Raw genomic sequence first — 25,617 nt, 5'->3', positions numbered from 1 at the left:
TAAATATAATAAAAGCAATATACAGCAAGCCGACAGCTAACATTAAACGGAGAGAAACTCAAAGCCAACCACTAAAATCAGGAACAAGACAAGGCTGTCTACTCTCTCCATACCACTTCAATATAGTGCTTGAAGTTCTAGCAATAGCAATAAGACAACATAAGGGCATCAAGGGGATTCGAATCGGTAAGGAAGAAGTCAAACTTTCATTATTTGCAGAAGATATGATAGTGTACATAAGCAACCCCAAAAACTCTAACAAAGAACTCCTACAGCTGATGAACACCTTTAGTAATGTGGCAGGATACAAGATCAACTCCAAAAAATCAGTTGCCCTCATATAGACAAAGGATAAAAAGCAGAGAGGGAAATCAGAGAAGCATCACCTTTCACGATAGCAACTAAGAGCATAAAATATCTTGGGGTAACTCTACCAAGGAAGTGAAAGATCTATTTGACAAAAAATTTAAGTCCTTGAAGAAAGAAATTAAAGAGGATACCAGAAAATGGAAGGATCTACCTTGCTCTTGGATTGGGAGGATCAACATAGTAAAAATGGCAATTCTACCAAAAGCAATCTATACATTAAATGCAATCCCAATCAAAATCTCAACAAAATTCTTCACAGACCTTTAGAGAACAATAATCAACTTTATATGGAAAAACAAAAAACCCAGGATAGCCAAGACAATCTTATACAATAAAGGAACTTCTGGAGGCATTACCATCCCTGACTTCAAACTCTATTACAGAGCTACAGTAATGAAAACAGCTTGGCATTGGCACAAAAACAGAGACGTTGACCAATGGAATCGAATAGAAGACCCGGATTTTAACCCACAAACCTACGAACAGTTGATTTTTGACAAAGGAGCTAAAAGTATACAATGGAAGAAAGAAAGCGTCAAATGGTGCTGGCATAACTGGATGTCATCCTGTAAAAGAATGAAAATAGATCCATATCTATCACCATGCACAAAACTCAGGTCCAAATGGATTAAAGACCTCAATATCAATCTGAACACACTGAAGCTGATAGAAGAGAAAGTAAGAAATACTCTACAACACATGGGCACAGGAGCCTACTTCCTACGTAGGATCCCAGTAGCAGAAACAATAAGGGCAACATTGAATAAATGGGACCTCCTAAAACTGAGAAGCTTTTGTAAAGCAAAGGATACTATAATTAAGACAAAAAGGCCACCTACTGACTGAGAGAAGATCTTCACCAACCCTGCAACAAAGGTCTGATTTCCAAAATATATAAAGAACTCAAGAAACTAGACCTTAAAATGCTAATCAACCCAATTAAAAAATGGGGCACTGAACTGAACAGAAAATTCTCAACAGAAGTTCAAATGGCCAAAAGACACTTAAGGTCATGCTCAACCTCCTTAGTGATCAAGGAAGGGCAAATCAAAACAGCTTTGAGATACCATCCAACACCTGTCAGAATGGCTAAAATCAAAAACACCAACGATAGCCTTTGCTGGAGAGTTTGCAAACTTGTGCAACCACTTTGAAAATCAGTGTGGCGTTTTCTCAGGAAATTCGGGATCAACCTACCCCAGGATCCAGCAATACCAACTCTTGGGAATATACCCAAGAGATGCTCTATCATACTACAAAAGCATTTGTTTGTGGTGGCGCAAATGAATGCAGACAGATTATATAGATATATACAGCTTTAATAAGGAAATAGACTTACAGGACCACAGGTTCCTGCGGAGCACAGCGGAGCAAAAGAAGAAAAAGGGGCTGCTGGGATCACGCCTGGCAGATTTATCCGTAAACATTAGCCTGAGGCGAACACGCCCCCAATGGGTGGGGCTATATCCCTACATCTGTTCAACTATGTTCATAGCAGCATTATTTGTAATAGCCAGAACCTAAAAACAACTTAGTTGCCCCTCAATGGAAGAATGGATAAAGAAAATGTGGAAAAATTACGCATTGGAGTATTACTCCGTGGTAAAAAACAATGACTTCTTGAATTTTGCATGCAAATGGATGGAAATAGAAAACACTATCCTGAGTGAGGTAACCAAGACCACAAAAGATGAATATGGTATGTACTCACTCATAAGTGATTCTAGCCATAAATAAAGGACATTAAGCCTCTATTTCGTGATCCTAGAGAAGCTAAATAAGAAGGTGAACCCAAAGAAAAACATATAGTTATCCTCCTGGATATTGGAAGGAGACAAGATTGTCAGGCAAAAATTGGGAACTTGGGGGTGGGGTGGGGGGTAAAAGGACATGGGGAGAGAAAAGTGAGAAGGGGAGGATGGGGAGAGCTTGGGGGAATGAGAGGGCTGGAATGGAGGAAGGGTGGATATAGTAGCAGGGAAGTATATATCTTAATTAAGCGAGCCATTTTAGGGTTGGCAAGAGACTTGACTCTAGAGGGTTTCCCAGGTGCCCAGGGAGATGTCCCCAGCTAGTTCCTTGGGCAGCTGAGGATAGGGAACCTGAAATGGCCCTGCCCTATAGCCATACTGATGAATATCTTGCATATCACCATAGAATCTTCATCTGGCGTTGGATGGAGATAGAGACAGAGACCCACATTGTAGCACTGGACTGAGCTTCCAAGGTCCAAATGAGGAGCAGGAGGAGGGAAAACATGAGCAAGGAAGTCAGGACAGCAAGGGGTCACCCACCCACTGAGACGGTGGAGCTGATCTAATGGGAGCTTACCAAGGCCAGCTGAACTGGGTCTGATGGAACATGTGATCAAACCAGACTCTCTGAACGTGTTGGACAAAGAGGGCTGACTGAGAAGCCAAGGACAATGGCACTGGGTTTTGATCCTACTGCATGTACTGGCTTTGTGGGAGCCTAGTCTGTTTGGATGCTCACCTTCCTAGACCTGGATGGAGGGGGGAGGACCTTGGACTTCCCACAGGGCAGGGAACCCTGACTGCTCGTTGGAACTGGATGGGGAGGAGGATGGGGGGTATGGGGGTAGGGGAGGTGGAGGGAAATGGGAGGAGGGGAGTGGAAATTTTTAATAATAATAATAAAAATACTGAAAAAAACAAAAAAAAAACAAACCAAATTAAAGACTTTGCATTCAAATGGAAGAACCCCAAATACACATATATCTCACTAGTATATACATTTACCTTTAACTGTAATAAATGGTAAAGCTATACTGAAGAATTACCTTAAAATAAATTTATGACTTCATCAGTATTATTTTTATTATCTATTTACCCAGTTATATAAATTTATGCACAAAATGGGATCACAAATGGAAAGTTTAAGCATCTGTGGTTTAAACAAGTGTTGAAGGAGCCCACTTGTTTTTTTCCAGCTACCCAGACTCGAAATAACCACTCAGAAACTCTTATTATTTAAATCACTGCTTGGCCAATCACTTAAGTGTATTGCTAGCTAGCTCTTTTATCACTATTATTTTCTTTTTTTTCTTTTTTTTTCTCATTTTTTTTATTCTTTTTTAATTAAAATTTCCAACTGCTCCCCGTTTCCCATTTCCCTCCCCCTCCTCCCACATATTGCCCCCTCCCCCCGCTCCCCTCCCCCTATCCCCACTCCTCTTCTCCTCCCCCCAGTCCATTCCCCCTCCCTCTCGATACTGAAGAGCAGTCCAAATTCCCTGCCCTACAGGAAGACCAAGGTCCTCCCACTTCTATCTAGGTCCAGGAAGGTGAGCATCCAAACAGGCTAAGCTCCCACAAAGCCAGTTCATGTATTAGGATCGAAACCTAGTGCCATTGTCCTTGGCTTCTCATCAGCCTTCATTGTCCGCCATGTTCAGAGAGTCCAGTTTCAACCCATGCTTATTCAGTCCCAGTCCAGCTGGCCTTGAAGAGCTCCCAATAGATCAGTTCCACTGTCACAGTGGGTGGGTGCTCGCCTCGTGGTCCTGATTTCCTTGCTCATGTTCTCCCTCCTTCTGCTCCTCATTTGGACCTTAAGAGCTCAGACCGTTGCTCCAAATTGGGTCTCTGTCTCTCTCTCTCTCGATCCATCGCCAGATGAAAGTTCCCGTGCCATTCTCCTTGGCCTCTCGTCAGCTCTCATTGTCCGCCACATTCAGAGAGTCCGGTTTTATCCCATGTTTTTTCAGTAGCAGTCCAGCTGGCCTTGGTGAGCTCCCAATAGATCGGCCCCACTGTCTCACTGGTTGGGTGCACCCCTCATGGTCCTGACTTCGTTGTTCATGTTCTCTCTCCTTCTGTTCCTCATTATAACCTTGGGAGCTCAGTCCGGTGCTCCAGTGTGGGTCTCTGTCTCTATCTCCATCCATCGCTAGATGAAGGTTCTATGGCGATATGCAAGATATTCATCAGTACGATTATAGGATAGGTTCATTTCAGGTTCCCTATCCTCAGGTGCCCCAATGAACTAACTGGGGACATTGCCCTGGGCATCTGGTAGCCATTCCAAGTTCAAGTCTCTTGCTCATAATTGGTTTCTAGCCATGGATAGGGGCCACTGAGTCTATAATTTGTGATCCTAAAGAAGCTAAACAAGAGGGTAAACCCAAGGAAAAACATATAGATATCCTCCCAGCTATGGGAAATAGACAAGATGGGCAAAAAATTGGAATCTTGGGGGTGGGATGGGATGGGGATGAGGGGTGATGGGGAGAGAAAAGTGTGAAGGAGAGGATGAGGGGAACTGGAGGAATTGGGGTGATTGGGGATATAGGAAGGTTGGATAGGGGAGCAGGGAAACTCATACCTTAGTTAAGGGAGCCACCTAAGGGTTGGCAAGAGACTTGAACTTGGAATCACTATTATTTTCTATTTTACCATGATGCTTGTGGCCTACCTGCAAGGTTCCAGCTGGTGTCCTGTGACTCTGCCTTCTTTCTCCCAGCATTCAGTTTAGTTTTCTCCACCTAGCTCTACTCTGTCCTATCACAGGCCAAGGCAGTTTCTTTTTTCATTAACCAATAAAAGCAACACATATACAGAAGGGCTTCCCACACCACAACAGAAAAAGTGCAAAAACAAAACCACCATTGGCACAATGGCTCAGAAGAACAGATTGTAAGAAAGGAAGTAGTGACTACACTGTCAACTTGACTGTATTTACTCTGGATCTATGAAGCAAGAAAATATGCCTTTGATCCAGGTCTTTTGCACTGGGAAGAGATACGATTTAATATGGATCTTGAGGTGCAAAGACATACCTTTAGTCCAGATATAATCTGGGTCACACTTTCTTCTGAAAGTCAATTAAGGACATGGAAGAAGGAAGCTGCTTGCTTGTACCTCGCGAGCATGTCAATTCCTTCAATGGCATTAGAGCCGATGACTTTGGGCTTCCAGGGTATACTGAAGACCAGATGAGACAACCAGCCTCATGGACTGAGCAACTACTAGATTCTTGAACTTTCCTTTCATAGTCAGTCATTGTTGGAATAGCTGGACCACAGCCTAAAAATCATTATAATAAATTCCTTCTTGATATATATAGAGATTCATTCTATAACTTTTGTTATCGAGAGAACCCTAATACATTGGCCTTCAGAAGCTCTGCAATGACATCCTGAGAGCAGAGGAATCATAGTGAGATGACAATCATCTTCCAATACCAATACTTAGCAACACCAATGAGACTCAAGTTAAGTTTTGCCCCCACACAAGACTGATTTGAGTTTTCACTGTGTTGGGAACCCAAAGAAAAATAAGAGATAATATACTATAAGGTCATGTTTTATATTCCAATAGCTTTCTAAATAAATCAAAATATTTTTAAAAAGCATAAACTATAAAATAGGTGGCATGAATTTTTAATATTGGGGCAGAAAAATGCTTTCTAAGCATAAAAAGAAATATACTTGGCAAAGTACAAATGTACAATTTAAATGTTAATCAAGCACATATAACACTAAAAGTCAATTGTCAAACTAGAAAAACAAAAGAAGACAGTAAGCTGTGTAACCCTGGCTGAACTGGAACTGTCTACATAGACGAGGTTGGGACGGAAATAAGAGATTTGCCTTCCTCTGTTTTCCAAATGCTGGGATTAGAAGCATGTATAACATGCCCAGCTGGAAAAACATTCTAGGGAATTGTTAATAAACTACATCAACAATGAATTGAAGGAAGCATTGTACTGATTGCTATTTGGGCTTTCTTTTTCTTTTTCTTTTTTTTTTTTTTGAAATCATGAAAGGGAGCAACAATTTTACATGAAGCAGTAGTAAAAAATAGGTAATACAATTATAATACTGAAAATCACAAAAGCTTTTGACCAGGCATTTAAATTTTTATTTTCCTTAAACCTGTGAAAAGAGGTTTGTAGAACACACAGACTTTTGTGTAGTTTTAGGAAAGTAAGTTCTTGGTGGCCAAAGTGACTATCCTACTTAACTCCTGCATAGTTGGAAATACCTTCCCTTAAATAACCCAGGTTTCTCTATGTGACACAGTGGCTGTATTTGCTGATACAATTTTAGAAAATGTCATTACTATACACAGAAAATTAATCGTGTGAAATAAATTAGTGTTCTGAACTTAAGAAAGAAAGAACTGATGTTAACTCTAGTTGGTTGGGGTGTACAATTTCTAAATGAACATTTTTCCAATGGAAGAATAAATTCAGAATAATCAATATTTACAAAGTTAATGAGCAACTGAAAAGATATATAGATGCATACAACAAAGATTTTTATTTCAATTATGCACAAAACAATATCACAACATTTTATAAAAATATTAAGTCTTAGGTTACCATTATTTATTTTTAAAAAATGTGCTAGAAGGCTGTTTTTGCCAACTTTTCTTTTTTGGTAAGGGTTAAAGTTCCAAGTTTAGACAATAAAGATGAAAGCTGTTGGGAAAAAAAATCTTCAAATGTACAAAACTGTTTCTTTTCTTGACAATTTAAAAATACGTAACAATTTAAACTGAATACACATTAAGTTAAAGTATTCTTACAAGTGTTATTATAAGAACTGCCCCATTCAATTCATTTAAAATCTAAAGAATGCCATCAACTTTTCCTGCCTTATTTTTCTGGCCAGAATTAGTACATAAACATATTTACCCTTTGAAGACTGCTTAGAAAAACTACAATACCACAGATCACATGAAGCCCTTTAAAACACTCATGACACAAACTGTAGACATCAGGGCAAATAAGGACGACACTCTTCTCAGGAGATCCTCTGAATAGGTTAATTGGAAAAAAAAAAATAGAACTTTTAGTACCAGAACTTTTTGCCAACTTGCATAAAGTTCACTTGTCACATTTAAAAAGTTAAATTTGAACATAATTTACCATGGCACAGAACTTTAAATTTAGTAATTAAAATGATAGAAGTTTAATTATATGCTGAAAATAGAAGAACTTGATACAATGCTTTAAAGTGTAACTATAAAACACAGCATTTAAAAAAACATTAATATTCGACTTTTAATTTATTTAGCAGATTCAGTTTTTTCCTTGCTAGACCTTTAAACCATTAGCACTACTCAATTCAAATTGATACTTCATAATTTGAGTTAGAAAAACTCATTTTTAAAGTTTTACTTCTGTACTTTAAACTGTACTTTAAATTCATCCTTTAAATTACTATTACTCAGGATATGTATTCTTCCTCAAATTGATTATATTATGAAAGGAAACTATAATCATCAAGTATATTTGAAATGTAAGTGAAGTTTCAGAAATTTGAAAATTGGAGTTCTAAAAAGGTTCTGTATAAAATAGGGTCACTGAAATTAGTGTTAAGCCTTATCTTCACTATTTTGAGGATGTAAAACTTATTTAGTATATATGTTAAGAAAAATTAGTTTACAGTCATACTTGATAACTTTTAAAGTCTCAGAAACAGCTAATGAGGAGCTCTGAGTGCCAGCAAAGCCATGATGTCACTCCCCAACACCAACATTAAACACTCCATCCCACCCTAGTATCTGTAAAATTTTCACATTTTCTTCTCTCATACTTATTTAAATACATTTTCCTCTCTCCTATTCTATACTTAATACAAGCAAAGTGCATTCAAGTCCCTGATCTAGTGATGTTTTTTATGTGTGGAGTCAATCACCATAAAAGCATACGTAACAACGCTTCACAGTGCTCCATCTATTTTTTAAAATGGACTGCTTAAATGCTGGGCTTTTATTTTTATGCTATGCAAATACAAGATTTTTCCCTGGAACTAGATATAATTTCAATTGTACATTGCCTTAAGACAATCAGTACAACCTTGCAAATGATAAGCTCACATTCTGGCTACTTTCATTATGAACAATTCAAAACGACGAAAGTAAAAAAGCTGTCTCTCTACTTTCCAGTTCTATGAAGTGTGAACATAGGGTATTATGCTTCCAAATTCCATTGCTGTGGCCTAACATTAAACCAAGTGTTTGATGTTGTTTATAATCTCCTTTTTGCTTTTGGAAGACTTGGCCCATTCCACACAAAAAGAGGTCTGTGTTAAGACTGCATGACAACTGTCAAATAGAAAAACAAAACGAAACAAAAACCTAGCTTTTGAAAAAAAAATGCGAGAGATTTTTTAAAAAAACTGGAATGGAATTATTTGGTCCCATTGAGTTCTTTGATTTTAAATTTTACTATGGTATAATAGCTCAAATTTTGTCCATATCAATAAACAGTTTTCTCTGAGTTTTGGGAAGGAAAGGAAGTGACTAGTAAACAGTAGTCTTGTTGCTCTTTCTTACCATGCTATCACCAACATAGTCACAATATCTTAGCTTGACGCTCTTTGGACCATGAAGTAAGTTATAAGATGTATCATTGGTACTTTAGAGTTTAACACTTGTGGGGAAAAACTGTTTTGTGCAACCATTATCTGGAATTCCAGTTTACCATAGAAACATGCAGACTGAAAAGTATCTTCTCATTCCCGTGCGTGACAAACTCCCAAAAGGTCTTTATGTTTTGGAAGATCTGCACACACAGGCTACTTGGATTATAAATTTTCTCCTGGTTGGTATTGTGGTTCTGTAGCAGTGAAGTAATCTTCCAAGAAGGACTGAATATATTCAAATGTTGGTCTCTCATCAGGGTCCTTCTTCCAACAAAGATTCATCAAGTCATGGAGGGATTCTGGACAGCCCTGAGGGCAAGGCATCCTGTACCCTCGCTCCACTTGTTCCAGTACTTCACGGTTTACCATACCTAATGTTAAGATTCAAACATTAAAAATAATGGTCCTAGCCACAAATAGCAAAACAGAGTAAATGTCCTAGCCAATAACTAAAGACATACTAAGTTTATTTAGTGAAAAGACATTTTCAACAAAGAATAGAATAAAATTTAAATATCAATTTATACAAAGAAAAGCTGAGAAATGATTATATGAATAAGCATTTATATGTGTGTGTGTATATTATGTTTATATTTATATTTTTCCCCCAAGAAAGGGTTTCTCTGTAACTTGTAACTGGAACTAGCTCTTGTTGACCAGATTGGCAGAGATCCACCTGTCTCTGTCTCCTGAGTGCTGGGATTAAAGGAGTGTGCTACCACTGCCCAGAGATAATTTATATTTTAATATACGACCAATTATTCATTCCACTTAAACTTTTACTTGTAACACAGTATCTTCAAGTGCCAACTAAATTTAACTGAGAATTTAGGGTGATTGGTATTTTCTATTACCATTTAATAATCCCAACTTTAATTAATAAGGAATTGAAACTAAATTAGGAGAGAATTCTAGCTTTATTTTTGTGTATACTAACCACATAACTATTTCACTACTCTGAGTTTCCTTATCTATAATCACATATTTGGATTTGTCTTATTACACAATTCAATTTCTTCTATTCTTTTTTAAGTTCCTTCCCATCTGCACTGTCCCAAGCTAGCAAGTGGACTCTTCCTAAATTTCTCTTCTAGACACTGACTCACTGTGATGGTATAATCATCTAGGAGAAAATGTCTGAGCATGGCTGTCAAGGATTATCTAGATTAAGACAGCCTCTAGAAATACCTAGGAAGGATTATCTAGGGTAGGTTATTTGAGGTGGGAAGACTCACTTAACTGTTGGTAGTACCATTCTATGAGCTGCGGTCTTGGACTGAATATAAAGGAGAAAGCTGAACACTAGCATTCATCTCTCTTTGCTTCTTGACTAGACACAATGTTACACTTCTACAGTTATGACTCATTTCTATGATAGGATAGTACCTTCAATTGTGAGCTAAAATAAGCCCTTCCTCCCTCCCTCCCTCCCTCCCTCCCTCCCTCCCTCCTTCCTTCCTTCCTCAGGTGTTTTATTCTAGCAACATATAAAACATCTAATACATTTGTCAAGCCAGCAAAACCTTGACTCTTTCCCACATCCCATTATCACCTTCACTGCCAGCCTTACCCTTACCAGAAGTGAGATTGTTCACTGACTATGACTGCTTTAAAACAATGGAATATGATAAAAAAAAACTATAGAATATGATAAAAAACTATTTCCATTTTTATTTATGACCTTCTAAAGAATAACTGATTCCTCAAAATACTTAAGTCTTAAAAGTTGAAAGAGAATGTTTTCATCAAAGAACATATCACTTTTTAGTGAAATCCAATATATTTTCTGCTACAGAAATAAAGCCAGAAGTTGTTAGACACATGCAAAAATGACTAAATATTTAACATTCAATGAAACCATACTGTAACTGGAAACCTTTTGCTATTGATCATATATGCCTACAGTTTTTGTAGTTAAGAGACTAACATTAATTAGTCTAAATAAGCCTAAACTTACAAAACCAACTTTAAGTACCAATCACTTCTCCTTTTGGGGGGTGGGGGTACTGAAGATAGAACCCAGCGTTGCCTTATACTTCTAAAAGATTTGTTGTATTTCTAAGTGTGTGTGTGTGTGTGTGTGTGTGTGTGTCTGTGTGTGTGTGTGTATGGGAGAAGAGGGGAAGAGGAAAGGATGGGAAGAAGAGAGGCAAAGAACAAGAACTTGCAGAGTATAAAAGGGGCATTGGCACTCTTGGAGCTGAACTTACAGGCAGTTGTGTCTTGTATAATGTGGGAGCTGGATATGAGCTCCAGTTCTCTATCAGAGTAGTGCACTCTTAACCACTGTTAAGCTATCTCTCCAGTCTCTGAACCCAGGGTCTTATGTATACTAAACACATGCTCTGCTACTGAATTATACTGCAGTCCTCATTCATAATAAATTTCATTCAAGATTTGACCCTTCAGAATTTGATAATCAGAACTATTCAGAGTTTTATGGCAACAAATTTAAAAGTAAAGCATGGCAGAAATGACCTCCCCTCAATCTTCAGAAAAATAATCACTTCCTCAGAAGCACTTCTAAAATTCTGAGTAAGACATTAACTCTGGAGTATGGCAGGAAGTCATTTCTTTCATACTTGCTCTTTAATAAGAAGATGAAAGACCGTAACACTTCATACTTAAAACAGATAGTAATAATGGCTTTGCACTCTGTCAACGAAGTATTTCATTATTGCTTATATTTGTTGACGTTATTTTGGTAAAATAATAGTAGTTGGTTGATGCTATATGTTAATCCTCTTCAGTAATCAAACATGGTCAATATATAATCTCTTCCTGTTTTGAAGCTTGGGAATTTGGGGGCTCAAATGGTAGCTCAGTGGAGAGTGTTGGCTTAGCGCATAGCTGGCCCTAGGTCCAATCCCTAGCACTTCCTCTGCCAAAAGAAAAAAATCTACCAACTGTTTATATCCTGCTTATTTGAATGATTATTTATGCATTGTATATTTACAGATATGTAGTTAGTTAAATGTTTGGACTTTTATGTTTCCCTGTTCAACTGACTCTTTTATCAATATTCATTGAACTTTGTCTCATTTTTGTAGTATTTCTTGCCTTGAAGCTCACAGCTGTACAGATTTTCTTTTGGCTGGTATTTTGTATAGTGTATCTCTTTCCAATCTCTAAATTTTAATCTTTTTTTACAGCTTATATATTTAAAGTGAATCTCTTAAAAATAGTACTTACTATAGGAGCTGGAATGATAGCTCAATGGTTAAGAGCACTACAGTCATGAGGACCATCCATAATTGGGATTCCAGCATTCATGTAATAAACTGGGTAGCCAAAGCATACTTGTAATACCAGCTCCAAGAGCAGGGATGAGGGGTGAGGCAGAAACAAAAGGATTTCTGGGGTCTGCTAATTTCTAGCTTAGCCAAGAGGAAAAAAAATATATGAGCCTTAGGTCCAATGAAAGACTTTGCCTCAAAAGAAATATGAGGAGTGATCAGGGTGTATTAGAGGTATGTGTTTATGCATATTTTTAAAATCTGGTTTTTGTCTTTTAACTGAAATATTTAGTGCATTTACACACAATGTAATTATGGGTAAAGGTTAAATTATTCCTCTTCCTCCTCTCTACCCCCTCTCCTCCTCTTTTTCTGAGATCTGGTTTCTCTGTGTAGCCCTGGCTATCCTAGTACTCACTGTGTAGACCAGGCTGGCCTCAAACTCAAGAGAACCACCTGTCTCCGCCTCCTGAGTGCTGGGGTTAAAGTATCCGCCACTGCTAGGTTTATCCTCCCATTACTTGCTGTTTTCCCCATCTATTCTTTTGTCCTCTTTTTATTTTGATTTAAAAAAAAATCACTGTTCATCATTACATTCTACTGGATTTTGTTTTTTGTGCTAGGGATCAAACCCATGGCTAAGTGCATGTTAAGTGAGCATTCTACACTCCACAGTCTTCTACTGAGCCACATCCTACTGCAATTGCAATATGCTTTTCTGGGGCTTTTACTTTACTTTAAAGGAGTATTTTTAAAATCTGTAAGTATTAACAGAAGGTCAGAACTATCTCCTACTACTATTTTACACCCTGTGACCTTTGTGTTACTATCATGGAATTTATTTTTCCTTTTTACTCTTTAATTTTTTTTTTTAAATTTTAAACATACAGGTGGTTTTGCTTGCATATATGCCCATGTACCACATGGATGTAATATGCACAAAATCCAGAGTAGGATGCTGCTTCCCCTGGAACTAGTTATGGGTAGTTGTCAGTCACCATGTGGGTGTTGAGAATGGAATCCAGGTCCTCTTGAAGAGCACTGAGTGGTCACTCCAGCCCCATTGAATTTATTTTTAGATGTACTATAAATGTGGTAAGACCATACTGGTGCTTTCTAAAAATTTTTTCCAAAACACTTTAAAAGCATAATTTTTGGCAGGGTGGCTTAACAGGTAAAGGTGCTTTGCTACCAAATCTGGTGACTTGAGTTTGAGCACCAGAATCTATATTGTAGACAGAGCTAACTCCTACAGGTTGTCCTCTGATCTTTCCACAGGTGTGCGTGCATGCGCATGTGCACACACACACACACACACAAATAAAGAAGGAGGGAGGGAGGGAGGGACGGAGGGAGGGACGGAGGGAGGGAGGGAGGGAGGGAAGAAAGGAGGGAGGGAGGGAGGGAAGGAGGGAGGGAAGGAGGGAGGGAAGGAGGGAAGGAACAGGGAGGGAAGGAGGGAAGGAGGGAAGGAAGGAGGGAAGGAAGACTAAAGATATTTCATCTGTTTCTAGCTTCTGTATGCAGTCAGGAAAAGGCAAGTATATACCAACTCCCTATGGCTATTTGGCTTTGATTTTTATAGTGTGGTAATGCTAGTAATGCTATACCTGATTGAAGTACACCGAATTTCCTTTATCCTGCTTCAAGTTCAGAGTTAACAAAAACCATTTTTAAAGAAAAGCTATTTTCTGGCTAGTCCTTTCCTAGTAATACTAATTACTGTTCCACTCTCCCATTTCCTAGGACTCCAGGTACAGAGAAACTAGACCTTTCCACTGTGTTCCACTTAGTTCATACACTGTCCATCCCCACACATCCCCAGGCATTTAATCTAAACACTGTCCTGAGAATTCTTCTAATAATGAACCTATGAATCCACTAATTTTGTCTTCCATGTTTTACAGCTCTTACATGATATTTACTTATTAGAGATAGGGTCTTTTTAAACAGCCCAGGGTGGCCTTGAACTTTAATCCTTCTGCTGTAGCCTCCTAATTGCTGGGACTACAAGTGTGCACTGCCACATCCAGCTTTGATTATTTCATTTATAGATTTCAATTCCACTGAAATTCTCCAGTTTTCCTTATTATTTTGCTAACTACTTCTTTCAAGTATTGTTAACTTTGGTCATGTACACCTATAGGACCAGCAGTTTAGAGGCTGAGAGAGGAAGATCACTTCAAGTTTGAGGCCAGCCTACTTTAAATAGCAAGATCAAGGAAAGCTTGGGTGACAAAAGAATGCCCTGACTCAGACAACACATACACATGTGTGTGTATGCACACGCATATACACCATGTGCACATACTCTACCCACACACCATGCACTTATACCCTACACACATACATACACCATACTACACCTATGAGTACACACACACAAAGTGCTTATTTGAAGTTCTTTCCTTAGTTTATGACTGGGGCTCACTTTAGGACCTAGCAATTTTCAATTCCTGAATGAGTCATCTATTTACTTATTTATATTTTGGAGACATGGTCTTACTGTGTACTCTGCTGGCCTGGAACTCACAAAGATCGACCTATTTCTGCTTCTCAACTGCTGGGATTAAAACATGTACTACCACACCTGGTTTGTGGCAGTTTGGATGAGAATGACCTCCAAAGCTTAAAATATTGGAACACTTGTCACCAGTTAACTGAAGTGTTTGAAAAGGATTAAAAGGTGTGGCCCTGTCGAAGGAACTGTGTCACTGGAAATGGGCTATCAGGTTTGAAAAGCCAAACCTAATGTCTCTCGGCCTGATGCTCAGATGTAAAGCTCTCAGCTATTGCTCCTGCGCCAGACCTATCTGCTTCCTGTCATAATAACCATGGACTAACCCTCTAAAACTTTAAGTAAGTCCCTACTTAAGTGCCTTCTTTTATAAAAGTTGCCTTGGTCATGCTGTCTCTTTATAGGAATAGAACAATAATTAGGACATGGCTCATCTCCCCACCCCAAAATCAGCAGTTCTCAGACCCTTTCATGGGGGTCACATATCAGAAACCCTACATATCATATATTTATATTACAATTCACAACAGTAGCAAAATTATAGTTATGAAGTACAATAAAATAATTTTATGGTTGGGGGTCACCACAACATGAGGAACTGTACTAAAGGGTCACTGCATTAGCAAGGCTGAGAACCACTGCACTAAATAATTGCAGCTTTATTTTTCTTTTACAGAAAACATAGATCTACTTTATGTTAACATTCTGAATCACACATTATAGATTATATCTTTTTCTTCAAGACATTAGGTTGTTTTTTGTTGTTGTTGTTTTGGTTTGACAGTAAACTTACTGTCAAATCACCTAGTTCTTACTTGGCAAGACTTGGCTTTAGGTTTTCTTTAATTTTGTCTTTCCTACTAGAGCACTGCTGTTGGAACACAGTCCAGGAATGGAGTTATGTGAGGAGAATTCTGAGTGCTTGTGATAACACAAAATAAGACCAATAGTCTTGTGACCTCAGTTTCTTCAAAAACAAAATTATTCTTGGAATATGTTTTTGTGCTACTTTTGGGTTTGCTCCTGTCAGGTGTAACACAAGAGTGAGTTTACTTCAGATAACTCATTATCGCTTGCTGTTGTTATTGAATTAAATATTTAAATCATGCCTCTATGGAAATTTTATACAGCTTGAACTCACGAGAACTTTACTCATGTGACCTTTATTAAGCCACAGTGTACAAATTGTCTGTGGTGCTGAATAAAGTTGACATGAGACTTTAGTACTGGCTCCATTCCCCCTGGATCCACCACCCATAGAGTTGTGACACATTGCCTTTTAGGATCTCAACAAAAAGCCTAAAATGTTCCTGAATGTTCATTTTGGCTAGGCAGGAACTCTCTAGCACTCTTTGCTTTTAGCTCAGCTCAGCTTTCAGACCCTGAGTGCCTGTTTTCTGTTAAATATCCTACCATAGCCTTTACCTCTATAGGTTAAGGTTAGGAGAACCTACTAAAAAAGGCCTAAAGGGATTTTTTGATGCAGAATTTTGAAGTTATTTTTTTAGGAGCTTCCTTTTTGGGAGCACCTGTACTTCTTTCTCCTTTGTTCAAAAAAAAAAAAAAAAACAAACAAACAAAAAACTCCCCCAAACAAAATTGATGTCTTCATTTGGACTTCATCAATATTCCCACTTGATATAGGAGTGTCTTCTTTATATGTGTTGCTTTCATTGGTTAATTAATAAAGAAACTGCTTGGCCTGAAAGGTCAGAACATAGGTGGGTGGAGTAGACAGAACAGAATGCTGGGAAGAAGGAAAGTGAGTCAGACACCATGATTCTTCGACCTGAGATGTAGGCTAGAATCTTTCCCGGTAAACTACCACCTCGTGGTGCTACACAGATTATTAGAAATGGGTTAATAAAGATGTGAGAATAAGAGGCTAGAGCTAAATGGGCCAGGCAGTGTTTAAATGAATACAGTTTCCGTGTAATTGTTTTGGGTAAAGCTAGACGGCGGCCGGGACCTGGGCGGCAAGCGGCCCACAGCTCCTTCTACACCCACTTAGAAAATGTTAAAAAGAAACATATTATTAACATAGGTGTCATTAAAAAAAAAAGACAGTATTCTTCCTTGGTGGCTGTGAAACATAAAAACAACTGTATTATGTATCTATCTAATTCTGCGGTTGTCTGTAGTGAGATAGTAGATATTAAATTCTCTATTGTGGCCAAACTAAAAGTACACGAGTAAAACTTCAAAGTGAAATGATTCAATACAACTGTTTTTTCACCTCTCTGGCTGTATAGAACTAGATTTTATCCAGCATTATGATTAAGTAGTAATAAAAGAAGGACAAAGGATAAGATAAACCCAAGGGAGTACTCATATTGCTTGACTATAAAATTTAAAAAGAGGGGTTTCATGAAGATGAGGATCTGGCAAAGTTGGTACCAAAACATTAAAGATCTTGTTAAAGCTAGAGTAGAAAAAGATGGAAAGATGCAGAGGAGTCAGACAAGGGGCACACGAAATTGTGGTGAGGAGAGGAGGGCAGTTTTGGGTATTGTTAAGGTTTAAAGTGAGAAACGACAAGAACACAGATGGAAAGTACTCAAGCCATGAGAGAACATAGTATAAGAAGAACAAATATGCTCTTCCGGTCGCAGGCGCTTCGGGAGCCGCCGATTACAGTCCAGCCATGGCCAAGTCCAAGAACCACACCACACACAATCAGTCCCGGAAATGGCACAGAAACGGCATCAAGAAACCCCGGTCACAAAGATATGAATCTCTCAAGGGGGTTGACCCCAAGTTCCTGAGGAACATGCCCTTTGCCAAGAAACACAACAAGAAAGGCCTGAAGAAGATGCAGGCAAATAATGCAAAGGCCATGAGCGCACGTGCGGAGGTCATCAAGGCCCTGGTGAAGCCCCAGGTGGTGAAGCCCAAGGTGCCAACGGGCCCCAGCCGCAAACTCACCCGCCTGGCTTTAATTGCTCACCCCAAGCTTGGGAAGCAGATTAGAAGCTACATGGCCAGGGGTCGTAGGCTCCAAAAAACAAAGCCCAAGGTTCAAGCCAAGGCAGAGGCCTCAGCTGCAGCTCAGGCTCCCAAAGGTGCCCAGGCCCCTGTGAAGGGCCCATAAAAAAGGTCTCGGTCTGCCAATGTGAAGACAGATGGACTGGTGTGAACACCTACACAGTATTTGCAGATGTTCAGGACCTTATGCTGTTTTTACAAATAAACTTGAGGCAAGTTCTGTTAAAAAAAAAAAAAAGAACAAACATATATATATATATGTATGTATGTATTAAAAGGAATATTGTGTCCTTGCTGTATACAAGCTTTTCAGATTCATGAGATCCCATTTATTATTTGTTGTTCTTAGTGGTTATGCTATGGCTGACCTATTTAGAAGTCTTTTCCTGCGTCAATGAGTTCAAACCTTCCCCCTACTTTCTATTCCATCAGACTGAAGGTATCTGATATTCTGTTGAGATCCTTGATCCATCTGGAGTTTTGTACAAGGTGATATGTATGGATTTATTTGGATTCTTCTACATGGAGTCATTCAGTTTGACCAGTGCCATTTGTTGGAGATGCTGCCTTTTCTCCAGTATGTACTTTGGCTTCTTTGTCAGAAATCAGGTGTCTGTAGGTATAAGGAATTGCGGTCTTCAAAACAAAAACTAAGTAGTCACCGAATATTAGGGAGACAGTATCCAACTAAACAATTTATACCACCAAGTAAAACCACTAGTGCCAGGAATATTGATGTTGGCCAAAGGGGTCCCATAGAAACACTACTGCCAAACATCACAGGCTACTACTGCCAAGGCTATTGGTTTTAAGGGCCTATTGCGAAAGAAAACACTTATGACATTGAATACAGAGAATCTGGTGCCTAACTAGAAGCTTTACCCCTACTTTCAAAGTGCTGGAAGGTACTCTGCACGTGCCAGAAGAGAAAGGTCATCAATGTCATCCAACTACCTACAATTGCAACCTGCCTGCAAGACACACTGGTGCAACAGTATCACAAAGGATATGGGGATAAACACTTTTTGCGCAGATTTAAGGCACACTCTATGAGATGGAACCCATAACTGACACCATAAAGTGGCCAAGAAACTAAGACTAGAAAAGCCATAGGCCTAGGGGGAAAACTTCTATTATTATTTGGCTAAAGGAACATAGTCATCTAATGACATAGTACTATACCCATAGATCAGCATCTCACTTAGGCCATATAAGAGATATTTCTTCTTGCATTGGAATTAACAGAGTCCCACAACTGGAAAATGTACAGAGATTGAGATATTTTAGAATATTCAGTCCTAAATGGGATGCCTTCATTAAAGACCTCCCCTTAAGGTTCAGGAATTGATGTGGAAAAGGAAGAAGAAAGATTGTATAAACCAGGGGGCTGGGGGAGAATGGAAGAACTGTGGATGAAATATAAAATAAAATTTAAAAAGGAAAATAAAGAAAAAGAAAATACTCAACAGAAAAAAAAAGAATTGTAAAAGCTAGAGGAGATAGTTGACTCCAAGGAAGCAGTGTCTTCCAGACACAATAGGACTGATGCACATACGCACTCAGAGACTAAGGTAACATGCAAGATTTTCACAGGTTCAAGACAGATGGGGTCCCTGAAAGGAGAAAGTAGAGAGGGCATTCCACCTCTAATCAATAAGGTGTTTTCAACTGAAGACCTGAAAACAAAGAGAAACACCAGTTTTCTCTATGGAGTGTCACTTCGTGTATCAACCACACTCCAGGGCAGATACTACTGTAGTGATATTTTGTTTGTAGCCTAACAAATAAAGCTTGCCTGAAGATCAGGGTGGCAGAGCAATGCCACTGGATAGTCACAGAGGCTAGGCGGTGGTGGCAAACACCTTTAATCCCAGGCAGATAGATCTCTGTGAGTTCAAGGCCACCCTGAGCTACATGAGATTGACCCTGTCTAAAAAACAAACAGCTCACACAAACGTGACACCAGCACTTGGGATCACATGCCTTTAATCCCAGCACTAGGGAGGTAGAAACAAGAGTGTTATGGATGGTTGGAGAGAGGTGTGTGTGTAGCAAAATTCTAATTTTTCTTACTAAGAACTCAGAGTCAGATATTAGGGGGTAAAAGGTGAGAGATCTGAGAAGCAGAGCAGCCAGTTACTAAAGAGACTACCTTTTACCTCTACTGAACTCTCAGACCAAGAGGGCGGTCCTGTCTCATACTGCATGCTCTGACTGACTGACTTATCAAGACTGTATCTCCAGACTGCCCTGAGTTCTTATCTCCTCCCGCCTTATATTCCTCTTTCTCCCAGCCATGTCCCTTCATGTACTGATATTTCATTTATATTTTAATAAATAAAGATTATTTGAAGATCAGAGAGTAAAAGAGCTTCACTGGTCAGATTTACAGACCAGGCAGTGGTGACACACACCTTTAATCCCAGGAGCCATACTAGTTTGCCACAGAAACTGGGTGGTAGTGGTACACGCCTTTAATTACAGCCACAGAAAGGAATAGAAATGTGAGAAGACAGCTCTCAGACACAGACTCATTCTGAGATTCCTGGAGGCAGGATCACCATTTCAGGTAGAAATTGTAGGAGCCAGTGGCTGGTTGTTTTGCTTTTCTTACCTTCTTGCAGAACCCCAATATCTGTCTCTGGGTTTTTATTAATTGTGTTATACCTTCCTGTCTCCACCTCCCTACTACGGGGATTAAAGGCATGTGACTTCCATGTACTGGGATTAAAGGTGTGAGCCAACACTACCTATCTCTATTTCTCATTGAGACTAGATCAATCTAGTATAGCCAAGGCTGGCCTTGAACTCACAGAGATCCCTCTGCCTCTGTCTCCCTGAGTCCTGGGATTAAAGGTGTGTTGCTTGGCCTCTAGTGGCTTAATTCTGCACTCTGACCTTTAGGCCAGCGTTATTCATTAAAACACATCATCATATGAATATAATAAAAATTTTAGTAAATAAAACATGACCATGAATTAAGACAGGAGTGGAGTCTTACTGGACAGAGTGATAAGGAATGACCATTAGGTGAGGAGAACTTGTATGGGTAAATTGTCAACACATAATGAAGGGATGTGAATCAGAGAATGTGACAACATAGATCTACATCTGCAAGTATTAAGGAATGGCATGTAAGAGAAGATCATTATAGCAATTCTTTCCAAAAATTGTATTTTCTATGCCTTCACACTCTTCAACTGTTAGGATACTTCACTTCAGTGGACATGTTTGAGAGGTAACAGGTTGAAGTAATATTATTCAATTATAGCTGAATTTCAATTAGGCTAAAATTTCTTCTGGCTCCCAAAAACCTGAATCAATGTCTTAATTTTTAGAGTAAAATAGTTTGTTTTTTCCTCTTATTACTAAAGAGGATACAATGCTTCTCAAAACAATCTTCTGAGTCTAGACTATCACACTTCTATAAAAGAATTACTTGGGGGGGGGCAGATATAACCTAGGATATTTAAGATATGCTTCTGATGTGAGAGAACAGATATAAAAGGCGTTTTTGGAAAACATCTTAGAGGAGAAAACTGAAGTGAATGTAGGACACACCTCCTGTGCTTGCTCAAGGATTCCAGACCTCATGAATTGCTACATATCCAGTGCCAAAATAAAGGGGTAGGAAAGAAGAAATAGTCTCTCTCCCTTACATGTTTGCTAAGTGTACCCCTCATTAAAGTCTATGTTGAGATAACGAAAAAATTAGAAAAACAGAAGCTTACCTGGATATGGTACTCTCCCCTTTGTTACCAATTCTGTCTGTAGTATTCCAAATGACCACACATCTGACTTTATAGTAAACCGACCATACAATGCAGCCTCAGGTGCTGTCCATTTGATTGGAAATTTTGCACCTAAAAATAATGTTGGTAATCTTAAATGTTTTAAAAGAGTCTATTTGTGTAAATGTAAGGTCAAAAGTCTAATCTCTATCAATATCCCAATTTTTTGTGTCATAAGTTTAAGTCTTCAAACATAGAAAATATGTGGAAAATTTCATTGACTTTAAATTTCTATGTTAAATCTGTTTTTTTCTTATATTTAATGATATAAAACATTACTAGTGGGAATAGAACATGATCCAATAAGACAGCAGTAGAAGGTTTAATAAGACAAAAACATGGATTATAACATTGGAAACATGGAGGAAGAGCACATGTGATTCTGATCTTGCTGTATTTATCTTAGGCTAGTCTTAAATTCTCACAATCATGGCCGGGCAGGCATGGTGGTGCATACTTTAATCCCAGTAGACAGGAAGCAGAGGCAGGTGATCTCTGAGTTCAAGAGCAGCCTAATCTACAAAGCAAGTTCCAATACAGCCAGGGATACACAGAGAAACCCTGTCTTCAAAGAAAAAAATTCTTACAATCCTATCTCAGCCTCCTGCAAACTAGGATTACAAACTTTTGCTCAATCTGCTGCTGTTTTGTGTGTGTTTGTATATGTAAAATAAGTAATGAACAAAAATTAAAACTTCATGCATGCATCCCTCTCTCCCTCTGTATGGCTTTTTAAGAGAGGGTCATTTGGTCTCTAACATGATATCTATTAGAGAATGACCATGAATTTCTGATCCTTCTGCCTCTAATTTCCAACTGCTAGGTTTAGAGACATGAGACACTACACTATTATAAAATATACAACTTTAAATTCACTTGATGTCCAGAGGCTGTAACCATTTATGGTTGAAGACCTAATCTCAGTCTAATGGCTACTGGCTCATAATCTTTTCTGTACTTCTGTGCTATCTTTACAGAAGCTTTTATTGTGCTATCACATTTTTTATTGTGTGTTTGTGTGCATTCTCATGTGCCTTGGCACTTGAATGAAGGTCAGAGAACAACTCTGTGGAGTGGATCTATCTTTCTACCTTTAAGGGTTCCATCAAACAAACTCAGGTCACCAGGTTTGAGTAACTAGCACATTTGTCAGCTGAGCCATTGTACCATCCCTTGTGTTATCATGTTTAAAATATATGTATGTTAACTTATAAAAATATTTACTCTATGACTTTAATATACAAGCATTTTGCTAATTAATATAAATACAAAAACAACACAACTTTCATGAAATTTGTGTATTTATGCTAGTAAAATTTTAAGTGCTGTATATACTCAAAGTGATTATATACGTGTGTGTGTGTGTATATATATATATGTTTTAAAGTAGTTCTTAGCTATGAAAACAGTTCAACTTTTATAATAACAAGGCTTCATTAAAGAGTGGCAGCTAAATTTGGCCTTTAACAAATGGTTAGGATTTTCTAAGTAAGGACTACAAGAATGTATGACTAGTTGGAGGTAAGTATATGTAGGGGCAGAGACAGAAAAGAAGTGGAAGGATGGTGAGGTGACTCAGCAGTTAACATCTCTCACTCCAGTTCTAGGGGATATGGCACCCTCTTCTGGCCTCTATAGGTACTACATGCAAGCAAAAGACCCCCCCAAAACATAAAATAAAATAAATCTTTTTTTTTTTTTTTTTAACTGTAGCTAAATCACAGGCTTTCTACTTTGGCAATGCTAACTATTCTGGGATGGAATTATTTTGTGAATGCGTGATTATTACACTGTATGTTACAGCATGATTATCAGTATCTTAGCCTCTACCCATCAGATGGTGACAGTACCCCTCAAATTAGAAAACCAAAAATGTTTCTAGAGATTGCTGATGTCTCCTTGGGGTAGGAAGAGATAATGTTTAATTGGGAACCACCTGCAATCTAAGAAAATAGTTTAAATAACAACTTACCAAGTTTGTTTTTAAAAAAATGAGAAAACATTTATCTGGGACAAGGGCGATAGCTCAGTGTGTTAAGTGCTTGCTGCCCCTATGAATCTGAGTTTTGATTTCCAGAACCCATGTAACTTGTGTCTATGACTCCAGTGCTTTTACAGTGAGAAGGTAAGTGGAAACAGAAAAATGTCAGAGCATTTGCAGGCAGCTAAACCTCGTACTTATCCTGGGAAAACAAGAACCCAATCTCAAGATGGGAGAGTAATACCCAAAGTTGTCCTCTGACCTTTGGGTGTTTGCTGTGTCTTGTGTGTGTCTGTACTCCCAAACACAAACACACATGAAAACACAAAGAATAAATAAAATTTACTGCTGCCATCCTAAAGGAAGTACCAAGGACATTTTATCTGCTATATTTATAATACAAAAGTATCTTGTCAAGTTCTTCTTTAGGAATTAGCTATTAAACAGCCAAAGTATTTTTTATTGTATATAATTGTATGAATAATATCAATGGTTCTGAGTCCTCTGAAGCAATCTAGAAGTCTTTCTTTCTCTCTCTCTCTCTTTCTTCCAAGACAGGGTTTCACTGTAGCTTTGGAACAAGTCCTGGAACTTGCTCTGTAGATCAGGCTGGCCTTGAACTCACAAAGACCCACCTGCCTCTGCCTACCAAGAGCTGGGATTAAAGGTGTGCGCCACTACCACCTGGAAAAGTGCCTTGTCAAGACTGGGGCTCTCATTTTTGCTACTGTATTACCTACTGCTGGTTAGCTGGCCTGCTAACTTCTGAGTGAGCCTCTGCCTTCATGTTCCATGTCTCCCTACAGGAGTGCTGGGATTAAGGGTGCAGACTACCACATCCAACTTTATGACATGGGTTCCAGGGGTCAAACAGGCCACCAGGCTTTGCTTTCCAAGTGTTTTTTACCAGCTGAGCCATTTTCCTAAACTCCTACCCACCCCCAATCCTGTTGATCGCCAACAGATTTCATAGATGGAGCAGCTTTGCTACATGGGAAATGCTCACACAGAAGCACTTAGTCTACCGATGGTTTCATGCCAGGCCCACATGAAAATGCATGTTACATGCTGAGCATAAAAGCAGTGTCTCTGTCTAGCTGTGCCCTGTTTCCCACAAAAGGCTCTTGCATCCACATCCTACCCTGATGTGCTTTGACAGCCCAGGTAGGCAGGAACCTTGTTATCCACTAGAATTATTGGTATTGCATAAAGTACTGGGTGTTAAGTAAAACAAGCATAGGGTATTAGCATCTATGTATGTTATTTTACCTTGTCTTGCTGTGTACTCATTGTCTTCAATTAATCTTGCTAAGCCAAAATCTGCTATTTTGCATACAAGATTTTCTCCTACAAGAATATTAGCAGCTCGGAGATCTCGGTGAATATAGTTCATTCTTTCAATATACGCCATACCATCAGCAATCTTAAGAGAGGAAGCACAATAAGATGCAAAATATAAAAAAAGATGCAAAAATATGATGCAAAGGGAGGATACTTTTGGTTAAAGGGACTGTTGAAAAATTAGGTATCTCAAAAAAAAAATTACAGTAACAGACACAATCCAGAAGACAACAGAACTGTAATTTTTAAAATATGATTAATCTTTACATCCCTAATACTGCAAGTAAAAATCAACACATATTTTGAAGATCAATATTTTATGCCCAGAGTACACCCAGTTACATGACCAGCACAATGTCCTATTGTCTTCTTGTCAATGGTCAGAAGAAATCTATCACAAGAGGATGGAGTCTGGAGTCTCTGGACAAAAACTCACACAGTCCATACCAGACACAATCTAAGATCCTGAAGTATGAACAAACTATAGCTTGTAAGTCAGATGTACCCACAGCCTGTTTTTTTTTTTTTTTTGGTTTTTTTGAGACAGGGTTTCTCTGTGGCTTTGGAGTCTGTCCTGGAACTAGCTCTTGTAGACCAGGCTGGTCTCGAACTCACAGAGATTCACCTGCCTCTGCCTCCCAAGTGCTGGGATTAAAGGCGTGCGCCAACACCGCCCGGCCCCACAGCCTGTTTTCATATGACTTGAGAAGAGTTAAAAAAAATGGCTTTTGCCGGGCGATGGTGGCGCACGCCTTTAATCCCAGCACTCGGGAGGCAAAGGCAGGCGGATCTCTGTGAGTTCGAGACCAGCCTGGTCTACAGAGCTAGTTCCAGGACAGGCTCCAAAGCCACAGAGAAACCCTGTCTCGAAAAACCAAAAAAAAAAAAAAAAAAAAATGGCTTTTACATTTAAAGGGCTGTATAACTAATGAGGCCCAATAGGGTTTGTATGTAGCTCACAAAGCCCATGTCATTTATCTAACTATTTTATTAAAAAGGCT

At 38.8% G+C, this 25,617-nt stretch overlaps 1 protein-coding gene across 4 annotated transcripts in view; it reads right to left on the bottom strand.

Annotated features, from left to right (window-relative positions):
• Positions 1–6,618: 6,618 nt before the first annotated feature.
• Yes1 (YES proto-oncogene 1, Src family tyrosine kinase) overlaps positions 6,619–25,617 on the bottom strand; it is a 72,023-nt gene continuing 53,024 nt past the window's right edge. For all 4 annotated transcript variants that reach the window (XM_057758540.1, XM_057758537.1, XM_057758536.1 and 1 more), the window contains 3 exons: positions 24,545–24,698; positions 21,235–21,366; positions 6,619–9,135 (listed from right to left, as the gene is read on the bottom strand). In XM_057758540.1, the coding sequence (XP_057614523.1) occupies positions 8,927–9,135; positions 21,235–21,366; positions 24,545–24,698 (495 nt within the window). In that variant the 3' untranslated portion in view covers positions 6,619–8,926. The remainder of the gene's footprint in view (positions 9,136–21,234; positions 21,367–24,544; positions 24,699–25,617) is intronic.

This window comes from Chionomys nivalis, chromosome 26 (assembly GCF_950005125.1).
Source record: "Chionomys nivalis chromosome 26, mChiNiv1.1, whole genome shotgun sequence".
Taxonomy (NCBI): Eukaryota; Metazoa; Chordata; class Mammalia; order Rodentia; family Cricetidae; genus Chionomys; species Chionomys nivalis.
Note: the sequence above shows the minus strand (reverse complement) of the source record. Positions and strands in the feature narration are given on the sequence as shown.